We start from the raw sequence: 23,028 nt of genomic DNA on the forward strand, positions 1-23,028 counted from the left end.
CTACTGTACCCCCAGTTTTCAATGTTGTTTCTTTTCTACTTTCCCTAAATGCAACTTACTTTAAGCATGCATCAACATCCTGCAGTACAACTAAAACTAAGCCAAAAAAATGACAATATTAACTCATCCCCAGCCAGTATTGTCACTATACACCCAGACTGCACGGCCGGTTCATGTTTAAAGATTAACATTACGGACATATCTGTCATCGAGAAACACATGAGAGAGGAGCCCAACTCAAGGTGGAGATCCTCTCTCAACAGTGTCTGTTTTCTATTGTGTGCATCTGGTTGTAGTGTGTGCAAAATTTTAAATGACTTTCATCCATCTTGTCATTTAATAGTTTTAACAGGTCTTTTCTTATGATTATTAATATTAATCCCAGCCGCATTTTTTGTTCTTATTAACTGTTTATTATTCGTTTTCTCAATTGGATTATTGGGAAACTTTTTCCTTTTTTTCTGAACGTGTAATTTGAACATTTCGGATTTGGAACTGCTTCTACTACTAACTACTACTAACTACTTTTTGTGTTTTTCATCCCATTTGTGCTTTCTTTGCAAATCAGATACTAAAATGATAAATACAGTAGGTTATGGCCAAACTCATTAGTAGATGGAGCCGTTCCAGATCATAATTTTATCATCCTCTATTTTCATTTCATTTATTTTGATATTTTGAAAACTTTAACAAAAACAGTGATTATTGAATATTACTCTGTAAGAAAAATGACTTGCATGGCTAAAAAGTTGCAGTTTAGGGTTTGTCAGACCTGTCAGTGTTAGAGTTCTTCTGTTCTTTTATGTAGATGGGCATGTATATGCTCATTGTTTGTATATCCCCATCCCTTCCTTACAGCCAAAAGCTCTATTGCCGCCCGACCGCCTCGTTCTGCCTTTACATGGACATGGCAACTGACTTACACTGTCACCCTCATCAGCCTCATTTCCTATGTAATATGTTCATAGGTCCCACCCCTTCTTCACCTGCTCCCTTGTTGTTAGAGTTAACTAAGATATCAAGTGAATTCATTCTTGTACTCTATTAAACGCAACGAGAACTCAAGAGTATCAATTTTACTCTTACACGAATAGAGTTTAGATGCTATTGAAGTCTATCACAATGGAAAAATGTAGATAAACATTTTGTAAAAACAAATGAGCGCAAAGCAAATTATTTACGGTGAGAGATTAGATATATATATATAAAAAAAGAATATGATGGTGTTTATTTTTATGTTTTGTGGTGTGGATGTGTGTGTTGTTGCCTCCCTGTACTGTCATGTTTAATATAGAACACACTCTCCAATGAAAAATAATACAGTATTTTTATTGATACAAAGTGGATATCCATTATTATTATTATACCCTTTTCTTTTGTAAATTCTTTTCTTCCTGCCAAACTAATGCGGAAAATATGTCAATGTAAGTGGGATCATTTGTTTTGTTCTCTTAAATTGTTTTTCAGTAATGCAGTTTGTAACCTTGCCATCATTCATTTCAATTTGAGTATCTGTTACCATCAGTAATGTAACAGGTAACTAATTAAGAGCTTTTGTATGAAATGTAAATTTAGAAAAGCACCCTCTGCGCAACATAGTACAAGCAAATTTGCTATAACATTTGTGATTTCTGACAATATTGTACAGATAACTTGAAAAATTCAAGAACTGCATCACTGACCAATTTGTGAAAATGTGTCAGAATACGTTTTGAGCCGTGTTTTATTATTTAACGTATAATAAAGTGTCATTTATTTCTCTTTTATAGAATTGTGTGCTCGTGAATGTATCTGTTGGTGTTTGGTACAATTTTATTTTATTTTATTTTTTGTTATGGGAATTTGAACATTATGACAAAGGATTAGGGCCACAAAAAGAAAGAAAAAAATCTCATTTATGTGAATGACTGGTGTCATGTCATGTTTATGACACTGTCATAACAATATAAAATAAAGCACAGGTCTCCAAACTATTCCACGTAGGGGGGTGGGTATAAGAATCCATTCCAACAAAACAAGACGACGCCTTTTCACCAAGCTGGATCTTACAAGTGTAATCAGCTGCTTGCAGTCAGGTGCTGCTTGTTTTAGCCGAAACCTCACTGATCAAACCGGTAGGAACAAAAACATGGACCCGTTTTGGAGACCCGTGAAATAAAGTTTTACCTTTTTGTAATTTGATAGTTTCCCTATGACTTTAAATTAAAAACAAAAAAAACCCCACACAATTAAAAAAAAAAAAAAAGTCGCAATATTATGAGGAAAAGTTATGATTTTACGCAAAAAAAGTTGTAATAATTCGAGCTTAAAATAGTATTATTACTAGAATAAAGAGGTAATCTTAAAATTTTACAAATTTTCCGTTACATTACAAGATTAAAATCATAATATTTCCTGCAACGCTCATGAGGATTAGCGGTACATAAGATAAATGAGTGAATCACAATACAGTGTTACCTCTACATATGAAGTTAATTCGTTCCAGGATCTTGTTTGTAAGTCGACCGAATGTCGAGCAGGATTTTCCCATAGGAATACATTATAATTCCATTAATTTGTTCCACAGCCCAAAAACCTACACTAAATCCTTAATAAATACTGCTGGTACCATTACAAATGGCAATTACACATAGCAAAACAAATAAATTATGAATAAAAATTGAAATAATATAATAATAATAATAATAATAATAATTCGGGCTGTCAAACGATTAAAGTTTTTAATCGAGTTAATTACAGTTTAAAAATTAATTAATCGTAATTAATCCCAATTCAAACCATCTATAAAAAATGCCATATTTTTCTGTAAATTATTGTTGGAATGGACAATTCAAACCATCTATAAAATATGCCATATTTTTCTGTAAATTATTGTTGGAATGGACAATTCAAACCATCCATAAAATATGCCATATTTTTCTGTAAATTATTGTTGGAATGGAAAGATAAGACACAAGACGGATATTATTCGTTCTCTTATCCAACTGTCCCCCTTACTTGCACACGCTCGAAGGGCTCCATGATGCTTGTTGCATGGGGCCCCCAGGGACCCTTGCTACGTCTCTGAGTACCTCGACATACGATCGCTTTGCCACACGATCTTTTTGACATCCGACGTAAAATTTGACTCGCCATTTGTTTCTACATCCGACGACTTGCTTGAAATACGACGATTTATGACAGCCAGGCAGTGTCTTTATTTTCCCACATGACGACCCACGGTGGATCAACATGGGTTCCAACAATGTGAGTGCAAGTGGTGAAAAAAAAGGAAAAATGTGAGGCTTACCATTGAAATGAAGTTTGAAATGATAGGGAAATATGAGCGTGGTGTCCGCGTCTGTCAACTGGCTCGACAATATAGCCGTAGAATGGCTCACCAGCTGCGTCAGGTTTTCAATAATTTATTTCAGAACTTGCCTTCACAACATACCTACTGTCCCCCACAACTGACGCCCAACAACAGAACACGGAAAAGTGAAAGTAAAAATTCTAATACACTCTTTCTCACTCTGTTGTCAGCCACACGGTTCATTCAGGTACACCACACAAAATACATCGGCCACATTAGAACCCGATTCGTTACATTATTACAGGTTTTTTTTTTTTTTTTAATACTATTATTATTCCGATTTTTATTCCTAATTTATTTGTTTGCTCTTTTTAATACTTATTTGCTATAGTAACAGCAGTATTTCTTGAGGATTTTGTGTAGTTTTTTGGGCAGTGGAACGAATTAATGGAATTATAATGTATTCTTATGGAAAAATCCTGCTCGACATACAACCATTTCGACTTACTGACTTACTTCGTCCTGGAACGAATTTACTTTGTATGTAGAGGTACCACTGTACTACGACTTTAATCTTGAAATATTACCACTTTTTTCTCGTAATATTACGACTTTATTCTGGTAATATATTTTAACCACAAAATATCATGACTTAAACCCCGTTTTATTACAACTTCATTCTCGTAGCCCTGTTTTTTGCTTTCTCTGTGTGGCCCTAATAGTCCTTCGTAAAATACTGAGTACGCGCAGCAGTGGAGTCTTGCGATGTCAATGGCAGTTAAAATGCTCACTCCATCCCAACTCTTTTTATTTTTTTTTTAGCGAATATACACATTTTTATTTGCAATTTAGTTGTGTTTTGCTTTCTATTCGAGTTCACAGTAAAGTATCAACACACTAATATCAGATATTGACCGACATCCAGGTCTGTTTATTCATATTGTATGTATTTGCCTTAAAAGCTGCAACACAAGCCACCAATCCGAATAAATTCAGGAATTGGTGAGAAATTGACATTACTTGGTCTAAAAAGGGTTATAAAGCCATATCTAAAGCTTTAGGACTCCAACAAACCATTGTTGAGAATCATTATCCACAAATGGAGAAAACGTGGAACAGTGGTGAAACTTCCCAGGAATTGCCGGCCCACAAACATTACTCAAAGAGCACAGCACCGACTCATCCAGGAAGTCAAAAAGGAACCTCTAGAGAACTACAGGCCTCCCTTGCCTCAATTAAGGTCAGTGTTCATGACTACGCAACGAGGAAGTGAGCGAGCAAGCAAAAATGGCATAGATGGCCGAGTTCCAAGGTGAAAAACAATAAAAACTCACAGACTTGTCCTACTTTTGAACAAAACATAATCACATCTGAATGTAAAACTGAGAAATTGTGTGTTGAATTTTTTAGAAGCAGTGTATCTTGTTAAATCTGGCGCAAATATAACAGGGTTTCAGAAAAAGAACACCATACCAAGAGCAAAACAGGGTGGGAGTATTGTGACGGTCTAAGGCTGCTTGTCCTCTTCAAGACCGAGAGGACTTGCAGTAGTATTGGAAACATGAAATCTGCCCTTTACCAGATTTGCCTATCATTTCGTGACTTCAAACTGAAGCACACTTGGGTTCTGCAGGAGGACATCAAGCCAAGAAACACAAACAACTTTTGAAATGTTTTGGAATGCAATTTAATAAAAACAATCCTGCAAAGAGCGCAGGTCAAAATATCTCACACAGACTTAGTGCCAGTTGTAGAAAATGGTTGATTTCAACAAGCTGCTTAGACATGGAGAATGGAAATCTCAGTGTTGCGGGGCCGGCCCAGGCCATTTTGGGGCCCTAAGCAAAATAATGCAAAGGGGCCCATATTTTTGGCCCACCATTTCGTCACAGTGTCCTGTGAAACCCATCCATGCAATCCAACACATACGTCCATATTTTGTATATTAATCAGATTTTGTTGCACTGCATACTTCAGACTTCTCACCCCAAATGATTATCAGTACTTACAGTAGATAGCGCCAAATCTTTTTCTAAAAGAGCAAAGAAAGAAGTTAACGAAGAACTTTTATTTTTTTAAGCTTATAATCAAGTATCAAAAGTCAAATAAAGCAAACTGTAGTAAACAAAATAGAATATAAATTAAACAATTGCCCCCTAGTGGTCAGGGGCCCTAAGCAGCTGCATAATCTGTGTATAGGCTGGGCCGGCCCTGCAGTGTTGTTATATGTAAACTGAACAGTTTTAATGTGCCACATGGGAGGTTGGAGTACGCCCATTTTGGTTGTTCATATTGTGTAGTTTACACACAACAAATTGGTAAATCCAACCAATTTTTCTTGGGCAATTACTTTTCCACACAACACCCGATTTAAAAAACAAAATAAAAAAAAGTTTCTTTGATGAATACAATGATGTCTGTGTCAAAACAATAAACTAAGAAATTTGCAAGTCTGAAAAAAAAAAAAAAAAAAATCAGTAATAATTCAAAACCAATGAAAGAATTTTTTCAGAAGGGGTTAAATCCTTTATCTCGACACTGTAAATAAAAAAACTTATACAACTTTTTGTTCCAGCTGGGGCATTTCAAATCTAGAATAAAATGGTTCACTGATTTGGATTCAAGTACAGTACATTCTTCAATAAGTAAACATTCAGATCAGGGGTTTTTTTCTGCCATTGACATTGTATAGGCATTTTTCTTTGTTACAGAGCTGTTGTTGTTACAGAGCAATTGTCCCATTTAAATAAAATTTCAATTAAATATATACTTTTCATTTCAATAAAAACACAGCAGTTAGAGTAAAATAATCATGATTGCATCATCATGGAAACCCATGACCATTTTTCATTGTTTATAATTTTTTTTTTTTTTTTTTTTAAATCTCAGCCAAGCACACATGCTTAAAATGTATCTTAATGTTAATGAAAGTTAATAGAAGCAAAACCCGCAGTGGTGCAAGTGATAAAATCGGACCTTGATTTTGAATCACCGGAATTATTTTATAACTAAAAAAATTAAAAAATGAATAATCATGCAACCGACCTTCTTAATGACTGTACACCTTGAAAAGATTGAAAATTATTTAGTAAACTCTTCAACTCTATAACAATTTTCAGCTCTGTATCATTGAAATATTGTTAACTTACTAAATGTCAATTGTAACATGAGCAATCAAGAGGTTTAAGGATTTTGGAGAGCCTATGATGAATTTACAATCATATTTATTGGCAACAGTAATTGTTCAAACTTTATTCGTATTCTCCTTATAACAGTGTTATAATTAATGACAAATGTCCTTGAGTGTCATTTAGTAAATTACGTTAGTTTAGATGAAAAATTGACATTTTTTCTAATGTATTTGGGTTGACGCTAAGGTTTGGAACTTAATCTGTCATAAGAATTCATTCATGTTTATGACAAGTGTCATGTCATGATTATGACACTGTCATAAGAAGTATCAAATGAAGTATAACCTTTTTGTTTTTGTCAAGTACAATTTGAAAACTTCCCTCTTTAACCAATTGGCTGCCAGCATATCGACTCTTTACCCTCTTAAACCTTTTGAGATGATCAAAGTGCCCTCGGTGGACATTTCTGGCTTAATTACATTTTCCTTTGCATGGATAGCCAATAACTAGCTTTCGCCACGAAAATGCCGTCCTCTAACGTTCAGTATGTCTGTGTCCATACCCAGGAGCTGAGTTAGTCCCCCCAGTATTGAAGGATCCAATAGTACACCCCTTTGTCGATCCTCATGCACCCTTCATTCCCACTCCCTCAACCCACCACCCACTCCTCACCATTACTGAGACCACCAAAGAGTCCCTGTCCAAGGCCACTGAGGCGGGGGCACCGTGCTTGTTGGACCGAGGCAGCGATGATTGTGATGATGATGGCTTGGCAATATCGGGGTATGGCTCTGGGAAGAGTTCAAGTCTAACCAGCCTTCTACCGCTGATGAAGATTTTTTTTTACACGACCTTCTCCTTTGTCCACGACGGGCTACATGGTGGCTACAAAGCTCCCTCGCCCAGGACTGTTAGACATAACGCTTCAGTCTCCAGACGCAATAGGACTATCACATACCACAAACCGCCAGAGCCGCACCACCGCCACCTCTCTGCCTTTACCGCCACCCTTCACAATGCACCCGCCGAACATCCGACCGGCAAAACCAATAGCTAAAAACCTCTGCCAGACCTAGAGTTGCTTCCATTGCCCGCATCCTATGAGGTAGACGGCACCTGGCTGAAGGGCCCATGATTAACCTCCCCCGTGTTCCGTAATATACCCACAGCACTTCCCACAGAACCAGGCGTCAGGCCGGGGCCTTCGGAAGTAGTCCGGGAATCAAGCAGCACCACCGGGATGGTCATCGGAATAGTGGCAGCCGCTGCCCTGTGCATCCTCATCCTTCTTTATGCCATGTATAAGTACAGGAACAGGGATGAAGGCTCCTACCAGGTGGATGAGAGCAGGAACTATATCACCAACTCAGCACAGAGCAACGGTACCGTCATCAAGGACAAACAGCAAAGCTTGAAAGGCAGCAATAAAAAGCAGAAAAATAAGGATAAAGAGTATTACGTGTGACTGGGACTTAAGAGAGCGCTTCAAGTGCATACCTTTCGACAAACGATGGTATTCAATGGAACCCGAGTGATCCTTTACTGTGCTGAGTAGCTGAACTGATGACATGTACTATAATACAAAGCACACTTACTTCTGTAAGCATACAGGGGAAGCTTAATAGCAACTTTAGAGACCTTACTATTCTATCTGGTCAGAGACATTATCAGTATAGAAATATTTCCCAGCTACATCATTCTCCTGAGTGACTTTTAGAGCAATGTGATCCGTGACATTACGACAAAAAAAAACAACATTATTTTGTATGTTACAAAAGGCTCATAGGCTTGACCATTATCAGCATGAAAGCAACTTGTAGTGCTTAACAAGAAGGGGTCAAAGCGTACGATTGTTGTTCAAGTTAAGACAAAAAAGGACTATTGTTGTATCGGAATATGACACATTTGTATGGTTTCTAAATAATACTGTGGTGTCTTATTTATTTTTTTGCTTTGAGCAAAAGAAAAATGGAGATAAAAACAACAAGAAAACAGCTACTTCTGTGTATAAAATGAAATCACGTCAGCAAACGAACAGCACTCGTTGAATCTGTTCTCGTTGAAATCGTATTTAGTATAATTATTCTGATTGTCTGACACACTTTGTTTAAAGTTGTGGGGTTTCGCTTGGGAAAAAAAAGCAAATGATTGTAAAATGCATGTCATCCTAACTTACAGTATAATAGTAAAGTCTGCAGTCTTCAACATGGACAATATTCTATTTGATGCTAAATGATTTGTTGTTAGACGAAACAAAACCTCTCCCACGTTTGGACATGCCAAAAATATTAGCTATGGGAAAAAAATAGCTCTTGATGAAGTCTGCTATTCCTGCACAGCAAGTGGTGTTTTGATCTTTTTTGGGGAAAAAAAACTGTACGTTAGTTTATTGACTATTGTTCTCTTTTTCTATGGAGGTGTAAGGAGAAACACAAATGCAGTACTAAAACATTGTTAACGCGTGTATACAGAAATAAATTCAATGGTCAAAGTGTGAATTCTAATCTATTGTCACAGTCAACTGTGTCAAAAAAAAAACAAATTTGTTTACATATTTTATTACATGCTAGCTGTTGTACTTTGTAGGTAGTAAATTGTACATATACCATATGACGGTTGTCATTTTTAGTACCTCTATTGTACAGACTGAACACGATTATCAGCATATTTCATGACAAAGTCTATAAACTGTTACTCTACGCTGAGAAAAAGAATGTGGAGAATAATATTGATATTCCGTCAGAAATAAAATTGTATTGTTAGCCTAGCGATCTAACCAGAGATGTTTCTAAAGTTGCATGAATATTTATCTACTTGCAGTGTTTCAACCAAATAAGGTGCCCTTCTCTCTGTACCGAAGCTATACTGTTTTGGGTTCCAATAGTCTCATTTTGAAAGAAAATAAAGTCAGAAACAAGTCACGTATGGTGTATTGGTACATTTGCCTGACTTAAGTCCAGGCAGTTTGGGTTCATTTAACACAGTGACGGTGCGAATGCTTGTCTTGTTTCTGTCCTGCAACTGCTCGGTGATCAGTTAAGGTAATAGGGTTTCCAAAAGTATCGGTACTCAGTTACTTATTTGTTTTTTTCCTGTTGATTTTGAGTCACTTCCGGGACATTTTAGCAGATTCCGTGGTAACTTCCTGTACATTTTGGATCATTTCGTGTTGATTTTGGGTCATTTCTGGACCACCTCCTGTTGATTTTGGGACATTTCTTGGTCACCTCCTGTCAAGGGAGTAGGTTTGTGTAGTGGACCGACATACACGCGGACACTGGTGTTTCAACTTAGGTAAAAATTCCATTTAATAAAGTCACAAAATAAACAGTTTAACACAAACCTTGGGCCCAACATAACAGAGGCCAACATAACAAAAGGCTTCAACCAAACTGACCTGACCTCTAGACACATCTTTGTGGCTGTTTAAATCAGGGCGGACTCCACTAACGACCACCTGAAGGAGGTATGCCAAATTAACCAAACATTTTCAACTTACTAAACAACAACAGATGGAAAATATACATATATTCAAACAATAACTATTGTGCATTTAAACAAACAGTGAAAACTTTACTCCAAACAATCAAAATTAAATCAACTTAAATAACCCCCTTCAGTATGGTAGGTGCCAGATCTTACCCAGCTGTGGTCATTAACTCAAATTGGCAAATAAAATCTAATAGGCATTCAGACAAATATTAACTAAAGTGTGCACCCATTAGAAAATACATGTCCAAAAGAATATCACATAATTAACTAAATCTTGAAACACTAACTTGTGGTGGTAATGGTAGCCACCACAGTTTGCATAGGGATGGTAGGGACATAACACTACCAACTTTTCAGGATGCTCAAATTGTCCCCACCAACTTTTAAGCAAATTTATATGCATTACATAATGGGTTCAGTTATAAAGGTAATTAAGATTGTCATTGAGCGCCTTGAAAGGTGGAAAAGCGCTATATAAGTATAACACCATTTACCATTCCATATGTTGCAAGAAAATAATTGATCCTATCATAATTAAGTGAATCATTTTAATTATGTTAAAACTTACATTTACCTCTTTTCACTTGCTGAATGCGCCGGTCCATTTTCCCCCCCTCAAACACACGTTTGATTAGCCGATAACTTCACCCATCCCCGACACACATGTATGCTCACACTCGCACAGCCCCTATGTTGACAACATGCCACCTCTTCCGCCCCCTTCGAAGAGGAGGGAAATTAGAAGGTTTTTTTTTCGGCCAGCAGCAGCCACACAATTTCAGAAGACACCAATGTTGTGGAGGTAGGGAACATACCACTAATTTTGCTACTGAAAGTTGTAAGAAAAGTTCTCTTTTCTTAAAGTTCTCTTGCTGTAAACTATACAACTAGAAAAACGTGAGCAAGAAGCTGCTTAGAGAGAGAGAGAGGGGTGCTGCATGAACTCATATGTTGCTCACACAATACAAAATACACATAACATAATCATAATTAACTATGTACATTAAAAACTATAAAATCTTGGGATGTCACGAGCTACCCACAGTAGCGTTGCAGTTGACTGGTTGATCGTGATCGACGTAATGAGCACCCCTGATTTATTTTATCAATTAATTAGGTTCATATTTGTGAGAAATGTAGCCCTGATCCCCGTTCACCCAATCTGTTTGGCCTTATTTATGTCCCATCCTGAGCAAAAACTGTACATGAAGGTTTTGCTGTTACATCATCCCTACCAATGTTGAGACCAAACCTACGCCCTTGCCTCCTGTTGATTTTTTGGTCCCTTTTTGTTGATTTTGGGTTAATTTCTGATGATTTTGGGGCAGTCCCAGGTCACTACTGTGACATTTTGCGTCGATTCTTGTGTAATTTCTGGGGAGGTTATCAAAAATAAAGACCACCAGTTGTGAAATATTGAAAGAGATAATAAATTCATAACATTTAATTTAGGATTTTTATTGGTGGAGCATCGAAAATGCAGGTGAATTGTCCATTTGCAATACACCAAACGCTAAGTCATGACAGGGACTTGCAGGGTCTTTTTGTTTTGTTAATATCACCACCTGACACCTTACTTGCCACCGGGTCACATTGAATAAGGCGCTATTGGAACGGAAGAGTAAACTGTTGACAGAGGAGGCGTTAACATGCCACAAAAACGAACTAGCGATTATTTTTCTATACGGAAACAGCAAAATTTTCTAAAATTCTATTCAAGGTCATAAATGAAGACGATTGTCAGTGGCGCGAGAAGTGGGGTGCTGGGCCTGCAGCACTCCCTGGTGTTGGGGAGGGAAAAAAATGTGCTTTCGATATTCTTTTTTTGTTTGTTTTGTTTTGTTTTGTTCAAAATAAATCAATAAATAAAACATATTGAAACAATTGCGTGCTCATCTTAGGGGATTAAATATATATGTTGTAAAAGTGTGTTTTTGTTAATAACCTTTTCACCTTGCTTGATACCAGGTCACGTTGGATAAGGCGCCATTGGAATGGAAAGGTTAACTGACAGAGGAGGCATTAACATGGCGCAAAAACGAATTAGCGATTTTTTTCTCTTCAGAAACAGCGAAATTTTCTAAATTTCAATTCGAGGTCGAAAATGAAGATGATTATGATAGTTTATAATGGTGCGCAGCGAGGAAAAGTTGCAGATTTAGACCGTGGAGAACTTGAAAAAGCTAGCATTGTAGCCATATTATTGTTTGTTGTTGCTGTTTAGCTGCCGTCGTGCAGAGTGCTGTTGAATATTCATGTGCAATGTATTTGAGAGTTGTGAAAAGTGGGTGTTAAACCAAGGCTTATTGGACCTTTTAGTTTTCAAATGTGTTTATGTGTCATTGCGCCACCTAGCTGTGGGGATATGCATTATTTTAAACCAGCGCTCTTTTTTCCGATACAAAAACTCCAACACACACTGTAAGTGAAATAGAAAGCTGTCTTTGTAGTAGCCTAGTAGTAGTACGTAAACTATCCAGCATGTGTGCGTACTGCTATTATGCACGCCTTGTATGGAGAAAAGGCACGAGCATGACGAATTTGGAACAAAACAGCTTTTTTTGGATGGAAAAAACAAAATGACATCCTCAGCACCTTGTGTTGTGAGTGACTTCCACCGCCCCTGACAATTGTCCTTTGAAAACAGCTGTTTTTGGATGGGGAAAAACTTAAAAGATCCTTATATCCTTATATAATAATTTTACTCAAAACTGAATAATTTCGTACATATCTGAGTGATATAAGCATGTGAAAAGCAATGATTATCAGCAATGTATCTTTAATACAAAAAATACTAAAATAAAATTAACATCTGCCATGCTAAATTTGATTCTGTATAATTTAACCCTTAAAGTCCTGAGCCTTTTTGTGTGTGTCTAAGGCAGTGCTTCTCAATTATTTTCTGTCACGCCCCCCCAAGGAAGACGTAAATGTTTCGCGCCCCCCCAAACTCTCTGCCGCCACTGTAAATAGTATCATTTGTCTATAAAATTACTATTATAAATACGCATCTGCCTAACATTGTGTCCCTTTTTTCTAATAAAGAAAAAAAGTAACATAGATCAACTTATAATAAAGTATAACTTTATTATAAACATTGTTTTGTTTGTAACAGAGAAGACTTGATGTGCATCAATTTGCCTGAATTAAAAAAAAAAATTCACATCCAAACTAAAAAATACACTCAAGGTACATTTTTGACCATTTGATACAGAAAAATAAAATGTAATAAAATCAGTAAATAATACCAAATTAAAATTGATTAGAAACATTCACTCATGAGGACAATGTGCCAAAAAATTTGACCGAAAAAACAAATCTGAATAAAAGGGGGGGAAAAAGTGTCCTTTGACAGGACAGTTTTTATTTTTGCTGCTCACAGTATTTACCTCCTTTGCAATGATGTGGAGTTATTTTTCAATTAACATGCTAACAATGCTCACTGGCTTACTGATATAACACTGACAAAGCAGGACGATTGTTGGCAATATTCGGCACGTTTTCACTGAAAAAATCAAGCGGCTTAACAATGAGATTGGGGTCTAATGTCTTTAAGTGGCGTCTTAATTGATTTGGCTTCTTGCTGTCTGCTATAATTATTTCTAGACACAGTAAACAGTGGTCTTTCATCATCACCCACTGTATTAAAAGTCAAAGCTAAAAGGCAAACGGCACGAAAAAAGCGCATTCACGGCGGCCGAGGTAGAACCATAGGTGAGGGCGGTCGTCGTGACGATCCCAAGCCGAAAATGGCACTTCTCGGGCGGCGACGTGAGAACCGGACAAGACAGTGGGTCGCTGCGTGAGTGAGTCCGGTCGGAAAACGGCTTTCGAAAACGGCGGTGGCACACTGCTCTTCATATCTGTTGTCTGTGTGTGCTGAGTGCTCTTCCTTAATTCAAAAATACTGCGCGCACTCTGAAAATGAGAGCGCCACTGCCACCTACTGAGTGGATGTGCAAGTACACCTTATTCCAGTACGGCAAAAAAAAAACACATAAAACATGTTCCCCGAGGTCACATGCGCCCCCCCGGCATTGCTCGGCGCCCCCCCAGGGGGGCGCGCCCCACTATTTGAGAAGTACTGGTCTAAGGGGAGGGTGCGTGTGTGTAGGTTTTTTTTTTGTTTTTTTTTTTATTAAACGTGCCAACATTAACTCTGAGGTAAACTTTGGTATTTTTTTTTAACAATTTAGGTGCGTTTAAATTCCGCTCAGCAATAACAGAATCGCAAATGATCACTCCAAATATAATGCCGGAATGCAAACGAAATTGACAGAACGCAAAAATGTAATACAAGTAGTGAAAATAAAGTACAGAGAGAAGAACAAGAAAGCAAATGATCATCATTTTAAACATGCTTTCTACTCGCGCTTCATTCAAACCTCTTATCTCCCACACTCTTACGTTATCTTTCGTTTTCCTCATGGCAAGCGATAGAACTCCCTCGACCAATAGGATGAGCAGAATTTGTCGTTGTTCTGTCAGCTCTGGGTCAGAAAGCAGGACAGGCGGGGGAATGCGTTCCCCTACATGTTCTTGAAAAGCACTATAGCAGCCTTCATTCGTTATACAAATCTGACAGGATTTTCGATTTTCATGACAAAACAGGACAAAGCGCATTCCTCTTAAGCTTAATACGGGACGTGTACTTTTGTTTCTGAATATGGGACGATTCCATTTTATAAGGGACGGTTGGCAACCCTACCACTCACAGACACAGAGGCAGTTGCTATTATTTGGAGAGAGGGACTTATGCCGTCCCGTACAGCACGAGATTTATGAGAAAAATATGGGAAGCCCTCATGGATTCATTGTATCCACTGACGGCCAAAACGGGACAGTTTGCAACCTCTGGCAGCAGAAATAGGATGGTTTCCAAGAGGATGAATGAGGGCATTCCAGCGCTTGTCAGTCTGCGGGATTACGTTCTAATCTACATTCTACTCATCAGTGGAGAGTTTACAGATCAAACGATTTGAGTGAAGGCGGGAAGGAGACCAGTACTGTGAGCGGGATAGTGGAATAGCTGTAATATAGCCCAATCATAAAAATAAAAGCAAAAGTAATAGCCGCCCTTTGGCTAACGTTATCAACTTGCCGTTAGCCTGGCCTGCAAGGACAAGCACCGGGATGACCTATTTCCTCCTAAATATGTGGTATCATTATGGTTCAGGGTAACATAGAAAGATTGGCCATATATATATATATATATATATATATATATATATATATATATATATATATATATATATATATATATATATATATATATATATATATATATATATATATTAGGGCTGTCAAAATTATCGCGTTAACGGGCGTTAATTAATTTTTTTAATTAATCACGTTAAAATATTTGACGCAATTAACGCACTTGCCCAGCTCAGACATATTTAAATGTCAGTAGAGTGAAAGGCCCACTTGTTAATTGTGTTTTGCGGAGTTTTGCTGCCCTCTACTGGCGTTTGGGTGCGACTGATTTTATAGTGTAAGTAATTATTGCCATCAACAATGGCGGGCTACTAGTTTATTTTTTGACTGAAAATTTAACAAATTTTATTAAAACGAAAACATTAAGAGGGGTTTTAATATAAAATTTCTATAACTTGTACTAACATTTTTCAGAAAGAACTACAAGTCTTTCTATCCATGGATCACTTTAACAGAATGTTAATAATGTTAATGCCATCTTGTTGATTTATTGTTATAATAAACAAATACAGTCCTTATGTACCGCATGTTGAATATATATATCCATCTTGCGTCTTATCTTTCCATTCCAACAATAATTTAGAGAAAAATATGGCATATTATATAGATGGTTTGAATTGCGATTAATTGCGATTTATTACGATTAATTAATTTTTAAGCTGTAATTAACTCGATTCAAAATTTTAATCGTTTGACATATATATATATATATATTTATTAGGGCTGTCAAAATTATCGTGTTAACGGGCGTTAATTAATTTTTAAAATTAATCACGTTAAAATATTTGACGCAATTAACGCAGATGGCCTGCTCAGACAGATTTAAATGACGGTACAGTGAAACGCTCACTTGTTAATTGTGTTTTATGGAGTTTTGCCGCCCTCTGCTGGCGCATGGGTGCGACTGATTTTATAGGCTTCAGCACCCGTGAGCATTGTGTAAGTAATTATTGACATCAACAATGGCGGGCCACTAGTTTATTTTTTGATTGAAAATTTTACAAATTTTATTAAAACGAAAACATTAAGAGGGGTTTTAATATAAAATTTCTATAACTTGTACTAATATTAATCTTTTAAGAACTACTAGTCTTTCTATCCATGGATCGTATGTTGAATGTATATATCCATCTTGTGTCTTATCTTTGGCAACTAACTCATTGGCAGCCAATGAGTTATAAAAATAAATAAATGAAAAGAAAAAAACTACTAAAACATTTTATAAATAATTCCTCATTTTTGAAAAATGTTTATATGAACTTTTTATTTGCATTTTCAACACATTTTCTTTATATATACATACTGTATATATATATATATATATATATGGCGGAAAACACAGACAAGGCTGAAAAAGCAGTTTCTGCTCTTGCACCCCTCTTTAAAATAAACTGCTGTATTTCAAGCCAAAAGAACTGTTGTGTTTGATAGAACAATATGTTTATATGCTGCCATAGCAGATTCCTGGTGCAATAAGCCACAGAACTATTTTTAATTTGTCCGTTTTACCCTGGAGACCCCCGTTTACAGATGTCGCGCAACCGCTTTTCTTTCAACCCAGCCATAAAAAAAGAAGGTAAATAATTATATTTATTATTCAAGATATCTGTCATTTTTAGCATAGAATCATTATTTGATGTCTAATATTTAGGTTAAACAAAAAACGACTTTAAATAATTATTCACTCGCATATTTTAAACTTTTAAACAAATTACGTCACAATGAAAAAATTTGTGTCTGTGAATAAGTCACGGATATCTACCTCATAACTATCGCTTAATTGTATTTTTTTTTTATTTTTTACTGTTGCATTTCCCCCGATATTTTAGATGATAAATAACTGATCCAAACAAAGAAAAATTGACGAAAAAAAAAAAACCTTTAAAAGGGTAAATATATGAAAAACAAAATCTGGACCACTCCTTGATGTCTGCGATTTCTGCATCGCGACCCTTGTTATATTATCATCGTTTACCCATAAAATCCCCCCCAAAATCCAGCTGTGGCCATTCACAGCTGTGTCTTGACACTCGGTGAAACATGCTACATGGAGTTTTTGGATCGAAAAGAGGTAAGTACACGATAATACCTCGTTAAAATCATGGCGTATTTAATTCTGCTCTCGCATGCTCTCACCTCCAGTTAGGGTTTTGCTGTTTAAAAAAAAAAAAAAAAAAAAATTTAAATACCCTCCTGTAAAATGTTTTCATCTCCCAGAAAATTGAGATTTTAAGCGTCCCAATGATCTGTCACACATGCATATACAGTGGGGCAAATAAGTATTTAGTCAACCACCAATTGTGCAAGTTCTCCTACTTGATTAGAGAGGCCTGTAATTGTCAATATGGGTAAACATCAACCATGAGAGACAGAATGTGGAAAAAAAATAGAAAATCACATTGTTTGATTTTTAAAGAATTTATTTCTAAATTAGAGTGGAAAATAAGTATTTGGTCACCTACAAACAAGGAAGATTTCTGGCTGTTAAACAGGTCTAACTTCTTCTAACAAAGTCTAACGAGGTCTAACAAGGTTCCACTCGTTACCTGCATTAATGGCACCTGTTTTAACTCATTATCATTAAAAAAAAAAGACACCTGTCCACAAGCTCAGTCAGTCACACTCCAAACTCCTGCACCAGGTTGGAAAGACTGAATCTGCAATAGGTAAAACGCTTGGTGTAAAGAAATCAACTGTGGGAGCAATTATTAGAAAATGGAAGACATACAAGACCACTGATAATCTCCCTCGATCTGGGGCTCCCAAAAATCCCAGAACCACATGGGGGACCTAGTGAATGACCTACAGAGAGCTGGGACCACAGTAACAAAGGCTACTATTAATAACACAATGCGCCGCCAGGGACTCAAATCCTGCACTGCCAGATGTGTCCCCCTGTTGAAGCCAGTACACGTCCAGGCCCGTCTGCGGTTCGCTAGAGAGCATTTGGATGATCCAGAAGAGGACTGGGAAAATGTGTTAAGGTCTGATGAAACCTAAATAGAACTTTTTGGTAGAAACACAGGTTCTTGTGTTTGGAGGAGAAAGAATACTGAATTGCATTTGAAGAACACCATACCCACTGTGAAGCATGGGGGTGGAAACGTCATGCTTTGGGGCTGTTTTTCTGTAAAGGGACCAGGATGAATGATCTGTGTAAAGAATGAATGGGGCCGAGTATCGAGAGATTTTGAGTGAAAATCTCCTTCCATCAGCAAGGGCATTGAAGATAAGACGTGGCTGGGTCTTTCAGCATGACAGTGATCCCAAACACGCAGCCAGGGCAACAAAGAAGTGGCTTCGTAAGAAGCATTTCAAGGTCCTGGAGAGTCTCCAGGTCTCAACCCCATAGAAAATCTGTGGAGGGAGTTGAAAGTCCGTGTTGCCCAACGACAGCCCCAAAACATCACTGGTCTAGAGGAGATCTGCATGGAGGAATGGGCCACAATACCAGCAACAGTGTGTGAAAAGCTTGTGAAGAGTTAAAGAAAACATTTGTCCTCTGTTATTGCCAACAAATTGACAAACATTGACCAAATACTTATTTTCCACCATGATTTGCAAATAAATTCTTTAAAAATCAAACAATGTGATTTTCTGTCCCCCAAACCCCCCCCAAATTCTGTCTCTCATGGTTGAGGTTTACCCATGTTGACAATTACAGGCCTCTCGAATATTTTCAAGCGGAAGAACTTGCACAATCAGTGGTTGACTACATACTTATTTGCCCCACTGTAGAACAATTTTGAAAACAAATTTGAACTTCAAATCACCTGAGTCTGTATTAATGTTTACACCAGAATCGCTCGTTCTGGATACAGTACTAAAATGACGTCCTTGGCATCGGGAACTACTAAAAAATAATGTGCCATTGCTGCGCAATATGTACTTTTCCCGATGTAGTTTTCAACTGCTTGTCGCCCTTCTCAACATGATGATAGATATTTTAACGTGTGGCGGCCAGTCATCCTTATGCTGTGAATATGAATAAGTTTATGACTAGTAAGCGTCCACTCCATTTAAAGTAGGAGGGTTGGCAGCGAATGAACGAACGGTCTTTCGAAAGCAGACCCGGAAAAAAAAGCTTGGACACCCCGGGAGTACATCAAAAGCAAGGGACCCTGTTGAAAGGCCATGGTAGTGCAAAAGGTTAAATCGGGATAAAACCAAGAGGGAACAGACCCTCTTTAGCATTTGTTCCGAGTCCCATGGAAACATCTCTTGAACACTCACCGCATCTTCTCGCTTCCTGTCCATGGTACTTGAACCTGTGTAGCTAATTAGTCTCTTCCTTTCCAGTGTCTTTCTTTGTCACAGTTAACAGGAACACTGAGTTTCTGGCTGGACGTGTTATTGAAGTCTTTCTGTTCACAGGTTGCCATGTCAACACTTGGAGGGTGTATCACAAAAGCTATATTTAAATAGTTTTATGCAGGAAAAGCTAGCCTTTTTCTTGTAAGGTGAATTTATAGGTGAAAGTAAGAAAGACGTAGGCTATTTTTCTTGACGTGTTCATCACTTATCCCTTAACTCCATTGCCAGCGATAGACGAATCAGACTTTCTTTGAAAATGATCTGTTTTTCCTTTGACCACAGAGTTAAATTACAACTTACAGCACTGAAAGTAATGAAACGCATCAACAGCCTTCCTACCGTTCATTCGGCTTCAACTATTTTATACATTAATTTATTGGTTGCCACTGATGGCAAAAGACGTCCAATCCATTTAGACTGTTGTAATGTGAATTTATAGATGAAAGTGAGAAAGATGTAGGCTATTAACGTACAGTATTCATCACTTATCCCTTAACTCCATTGCCAGTGATAGACAAACCAGACTTGCTTTGAAAATGATCCGTTTTTCCTTCAACCACAGAGTCAAATTACAACTTACAGCACCGAAAGTAATGAAACACATCAACAGCCTTACTACTGTTCATTCGGCTTGAATGTTTTCTATGTATTAATTTATTGGTTAGACGTCCAATCCATTTAGACTAGGAGGAACTGCAAGTATTGGTATCACTTATGTTTTAAATTGACTTATTTCCCAACGAAGTTTGGTCAGGGTGCATAGTTTTCTCACTGTTAGTTACATTGAACCAAGGGCGTAGGTTTGGTCTCAACATTGGTAGGGACGATATAACAGCATAACCTGCATGTAGACTTTTTCAGTAACACATTAATAAGACTGATCAGATTGGGTTAACGGGGGTTTATCATGAATATGAACCTAATTAATTGATAAGCTAAATCAGGGTTGCTCATTACGTCGATCACAATCAACCAGTCGATCGTAACGCTTGTGTGGGTAGCTCGCTGTACCCCCCCCCCCCCCACCCCACCTGAAAAAAAAAACTTTAAAAAAAAATTTACTACTCCTTTATTATTTTCTGTAATGTACTGACAAAAATTAGACTTTCATATAAAGTGCCCTCCATAATTATTGGCACCCCTGAAAAAGATGTGTTTTTAGCTTCTAATATATATATTTTTTAATTCAAATAATATGGGACCTTAATGGAAAAAAAGAGAAAAATCCAACCTTCAATACAAGTGCATTCATTCAGTGGGGAAAAATCCCACATAAAGAAAAAATTATTTGACATCAATTATTAGCACCCCTGGTGTTAATACTTTGTACAACCCCCTTTTGCCAACAAAACAAGGTCTAGGGACTAGGATGGCCATGGGAGGAGCTTGATTTTGTGTCTGGTGAACAATTTCTGCGTAGATTTGGCCATATGTTTAGGGTCATTGTCTTGCTGAAAGACAAAAAAAGAGCTCAATCTTGGTCTCATCTGACCAAAGCACACTGTCCCAGTTGAAGCCTGGGACCGTGTGTATTTTTGTGTGAAACCAAGATTGAGCTTTTTGGCAACAAACACTCTAAATGGGTCTGGCGTGCCACGAAAGATGCGCATGCTGAAAAGCACCTCATACCCACTGTGTAGTATGGGGGTGGGTCAGTGATGCTGTTTCGCTTCCAAAGGCCCTGGGAACCTTGTTAGGGTGCATGGCATCATGAATGCTTTGAAATACCAGGACATTTTAAATCAAAATCTGTTGCCCTCTGCCCGAAAGCTGAAAATGGGTCGTCAATGGGTCTTTCAGCAAGACAATGACCTGAAACATATGGCCAAATCTACACAGAAATGGTTCACCAGACACAAAATCAAGCTCCTCCCACGGCCATCTCAGTCCCCAGACCTTGTTTTGTTGGCAAAAGGGGGTTGTACAAAGTATTAACACCAGGTGTGCTAATAATTGTGACACACATTATTTGATGTCAAATAATTTTTTCTTCATGTGGGATTTTTCCCCACTGAATGAATGCACTTGTATTGAAGGTTGGGTTTTTCTCTTTTTTCCCATTAAGGTCCCATATTATTTGAATAAAAAAATATTAGAAGCTAAAAAACACATCTTTTTCTGGGGTGCCAATAATTATGGAGGGCACTGTATTTTAGATTCATTACACACAACTGAATTAGTTCAACCCTTCTATTGTTTTAATATTGATGATTTTGGCAAAAAAAAGTCAAGAAAAAACAAAAATTCCTATCTCAAAAAATTAGCATATTTCATCCGACCAATACAAAAAAGTGTTTTTTAATGTAAAAAAAGTCAACCTTCAATTAATTATATCAGCTATCCACTCAATACTCGGTCGGGAATCCTTTTAGAGAAATGACTGCTTCAATGCGGCGTGGCATGGAGGCAATCAGCCTCTGGCACTGCTGAGGTGTTATGGGGGCCCAGGATGCTTCGATAGCAGCCTTAAACTCATCCACAGTGTTGGGTCTGGTGTCTCTCAACTTCCTCTTCACAATATCCCACAGATTCTCTATGAGGTTCAGGACAGGAGAGTTGGAAGGCCAATTGAGCACAGTAATGCCATGGTCAGTTAACAATTTACCAGTGGTTTTGGCACTGTGAGAAGGTGCAAGGTCGTGCTGAAAAATGAAATCTTCATCTCCATAAAGCTTTTCAGCAGATGGAAGCATGAAGTGCTCCAAAATCTCCTGATAGCTAGCTGCATTGACCCTGCCCTCGATAAAACACAGTAGACCAACACCAGCAGCTGACATGGCACCCCAGACCATCAGTGGCTGTGGGTACTTGACACTGGACTTCAGGCATTTTGGCATTTCCTTCTCCCCAGTCTTCCTCCAAACAGTGGCACCTTGATTTCCGAATGACATGCAAAATTTGCTTTCATCTGAAAAAAGTACTTTGGACCACTGAGCAACAGTCCAGTGCTGCTTCTCTGTGGCCCAGGTCAGGCGCTTCTGCCGCTGTTTCACACACGCCTGTGCACGATGGCTCTGGATGTTTCTACTCCAGACTCAGTCCACTGTTTCTGCAGGTCCCCCAAGGTCTGGAATCGGCCCTTCTCCACAATCTTTCTCACGGTGCGGTCCCCTCTTCTGGTTGTGCAGCGATTCCTGCCACAATTCTTCTTTCCCACAGACTTCCCACTGAGGTGCCTTGATACAGCACTCTGGGAACAGCCTATCCGCTCAGAAATGTCTTTCTGTATCATAGCTTTTTGCTTGAGGGAGTCAATGATGGCCCTCTAGACAGCAGTCAGGTCGGCAGACTTGCCCATGATTGCGGTTTTGAGTAATGAACCAGGCTGGGAGTTTTTTAAAGCCTCAGGAAACTTTGGCAGGGGTTTTGAGTTAATTCGTTGATTCAGATGATTAGGTTAGTAGCTTCTTTAGAGTACCTTTTCATGATATGCTAATTTCTTGGGATAGGGATTTTTGGTTTTTCTTTACTTTTTTGCCAAAATCATCAATTTTAAAACAATAAAAGGCTTGAACTACTTCAGTTGTGTGTAATGAATCTAAAATATATGAAAGTCTAATGCTTATCAGTACGTTACAGAAA

The 23,028-nt window shown here is 37.8% G+C and overlaps 1 protein-coding gene across 13 annotated transcripts in view; it reads left to right on the top strand.

Moving 5' to 3' along the window:
* Positions 1 to 10,074, top strand: part of nrxn3a (neurexin 3a) — a 182,758-nt gene extending 172,684 nt beyond the window's left edge. For 8 of the 13 annotated variants that reach the window (XM_057859332.1, XM_057859334.1, XM_057859333.1 and 5 more), the window contains one exon: positions 7,593 to 10,072. In XM_057859332.1, coding sequence (XP_057715315.1) covers positions 7,593 to 7,888 — 296 coding nt within the window. In that variant the 3' untranslated portion in view covers positions 7,889 to 10,072. Of the gene's footprint in view, positions 1 to 858; positions 1,425 to 6,989 lie in introns of all 13 variants that reach the window. The other 5 variants (XR_009067144.1, XR_009067146.1, XR_009067145.1 and 2 more) reach the window with 2 other exon arrangements.
* The last annotated feature ends 12,954 nt before the right edge of the window (positions 10,075 to 23,028 follow it).

Source organism: Corythoichthys intestinalis, chromosome 15 (genome assembly GCF_030265065.1).
Source record: "Corythoichthys intestinalis isolate RoL2023-P3 chromosome 15, ASM3026506v1, whole genome shotgun sequence".
Taxonomy (NCBI): domain Eukaryota; kingdom Metazoa; phylum Chordata; class Actinopteri; order Syngnathiformes; family Syngnathidae; genus Corythoichthys; species Corythoichthys intestinalis.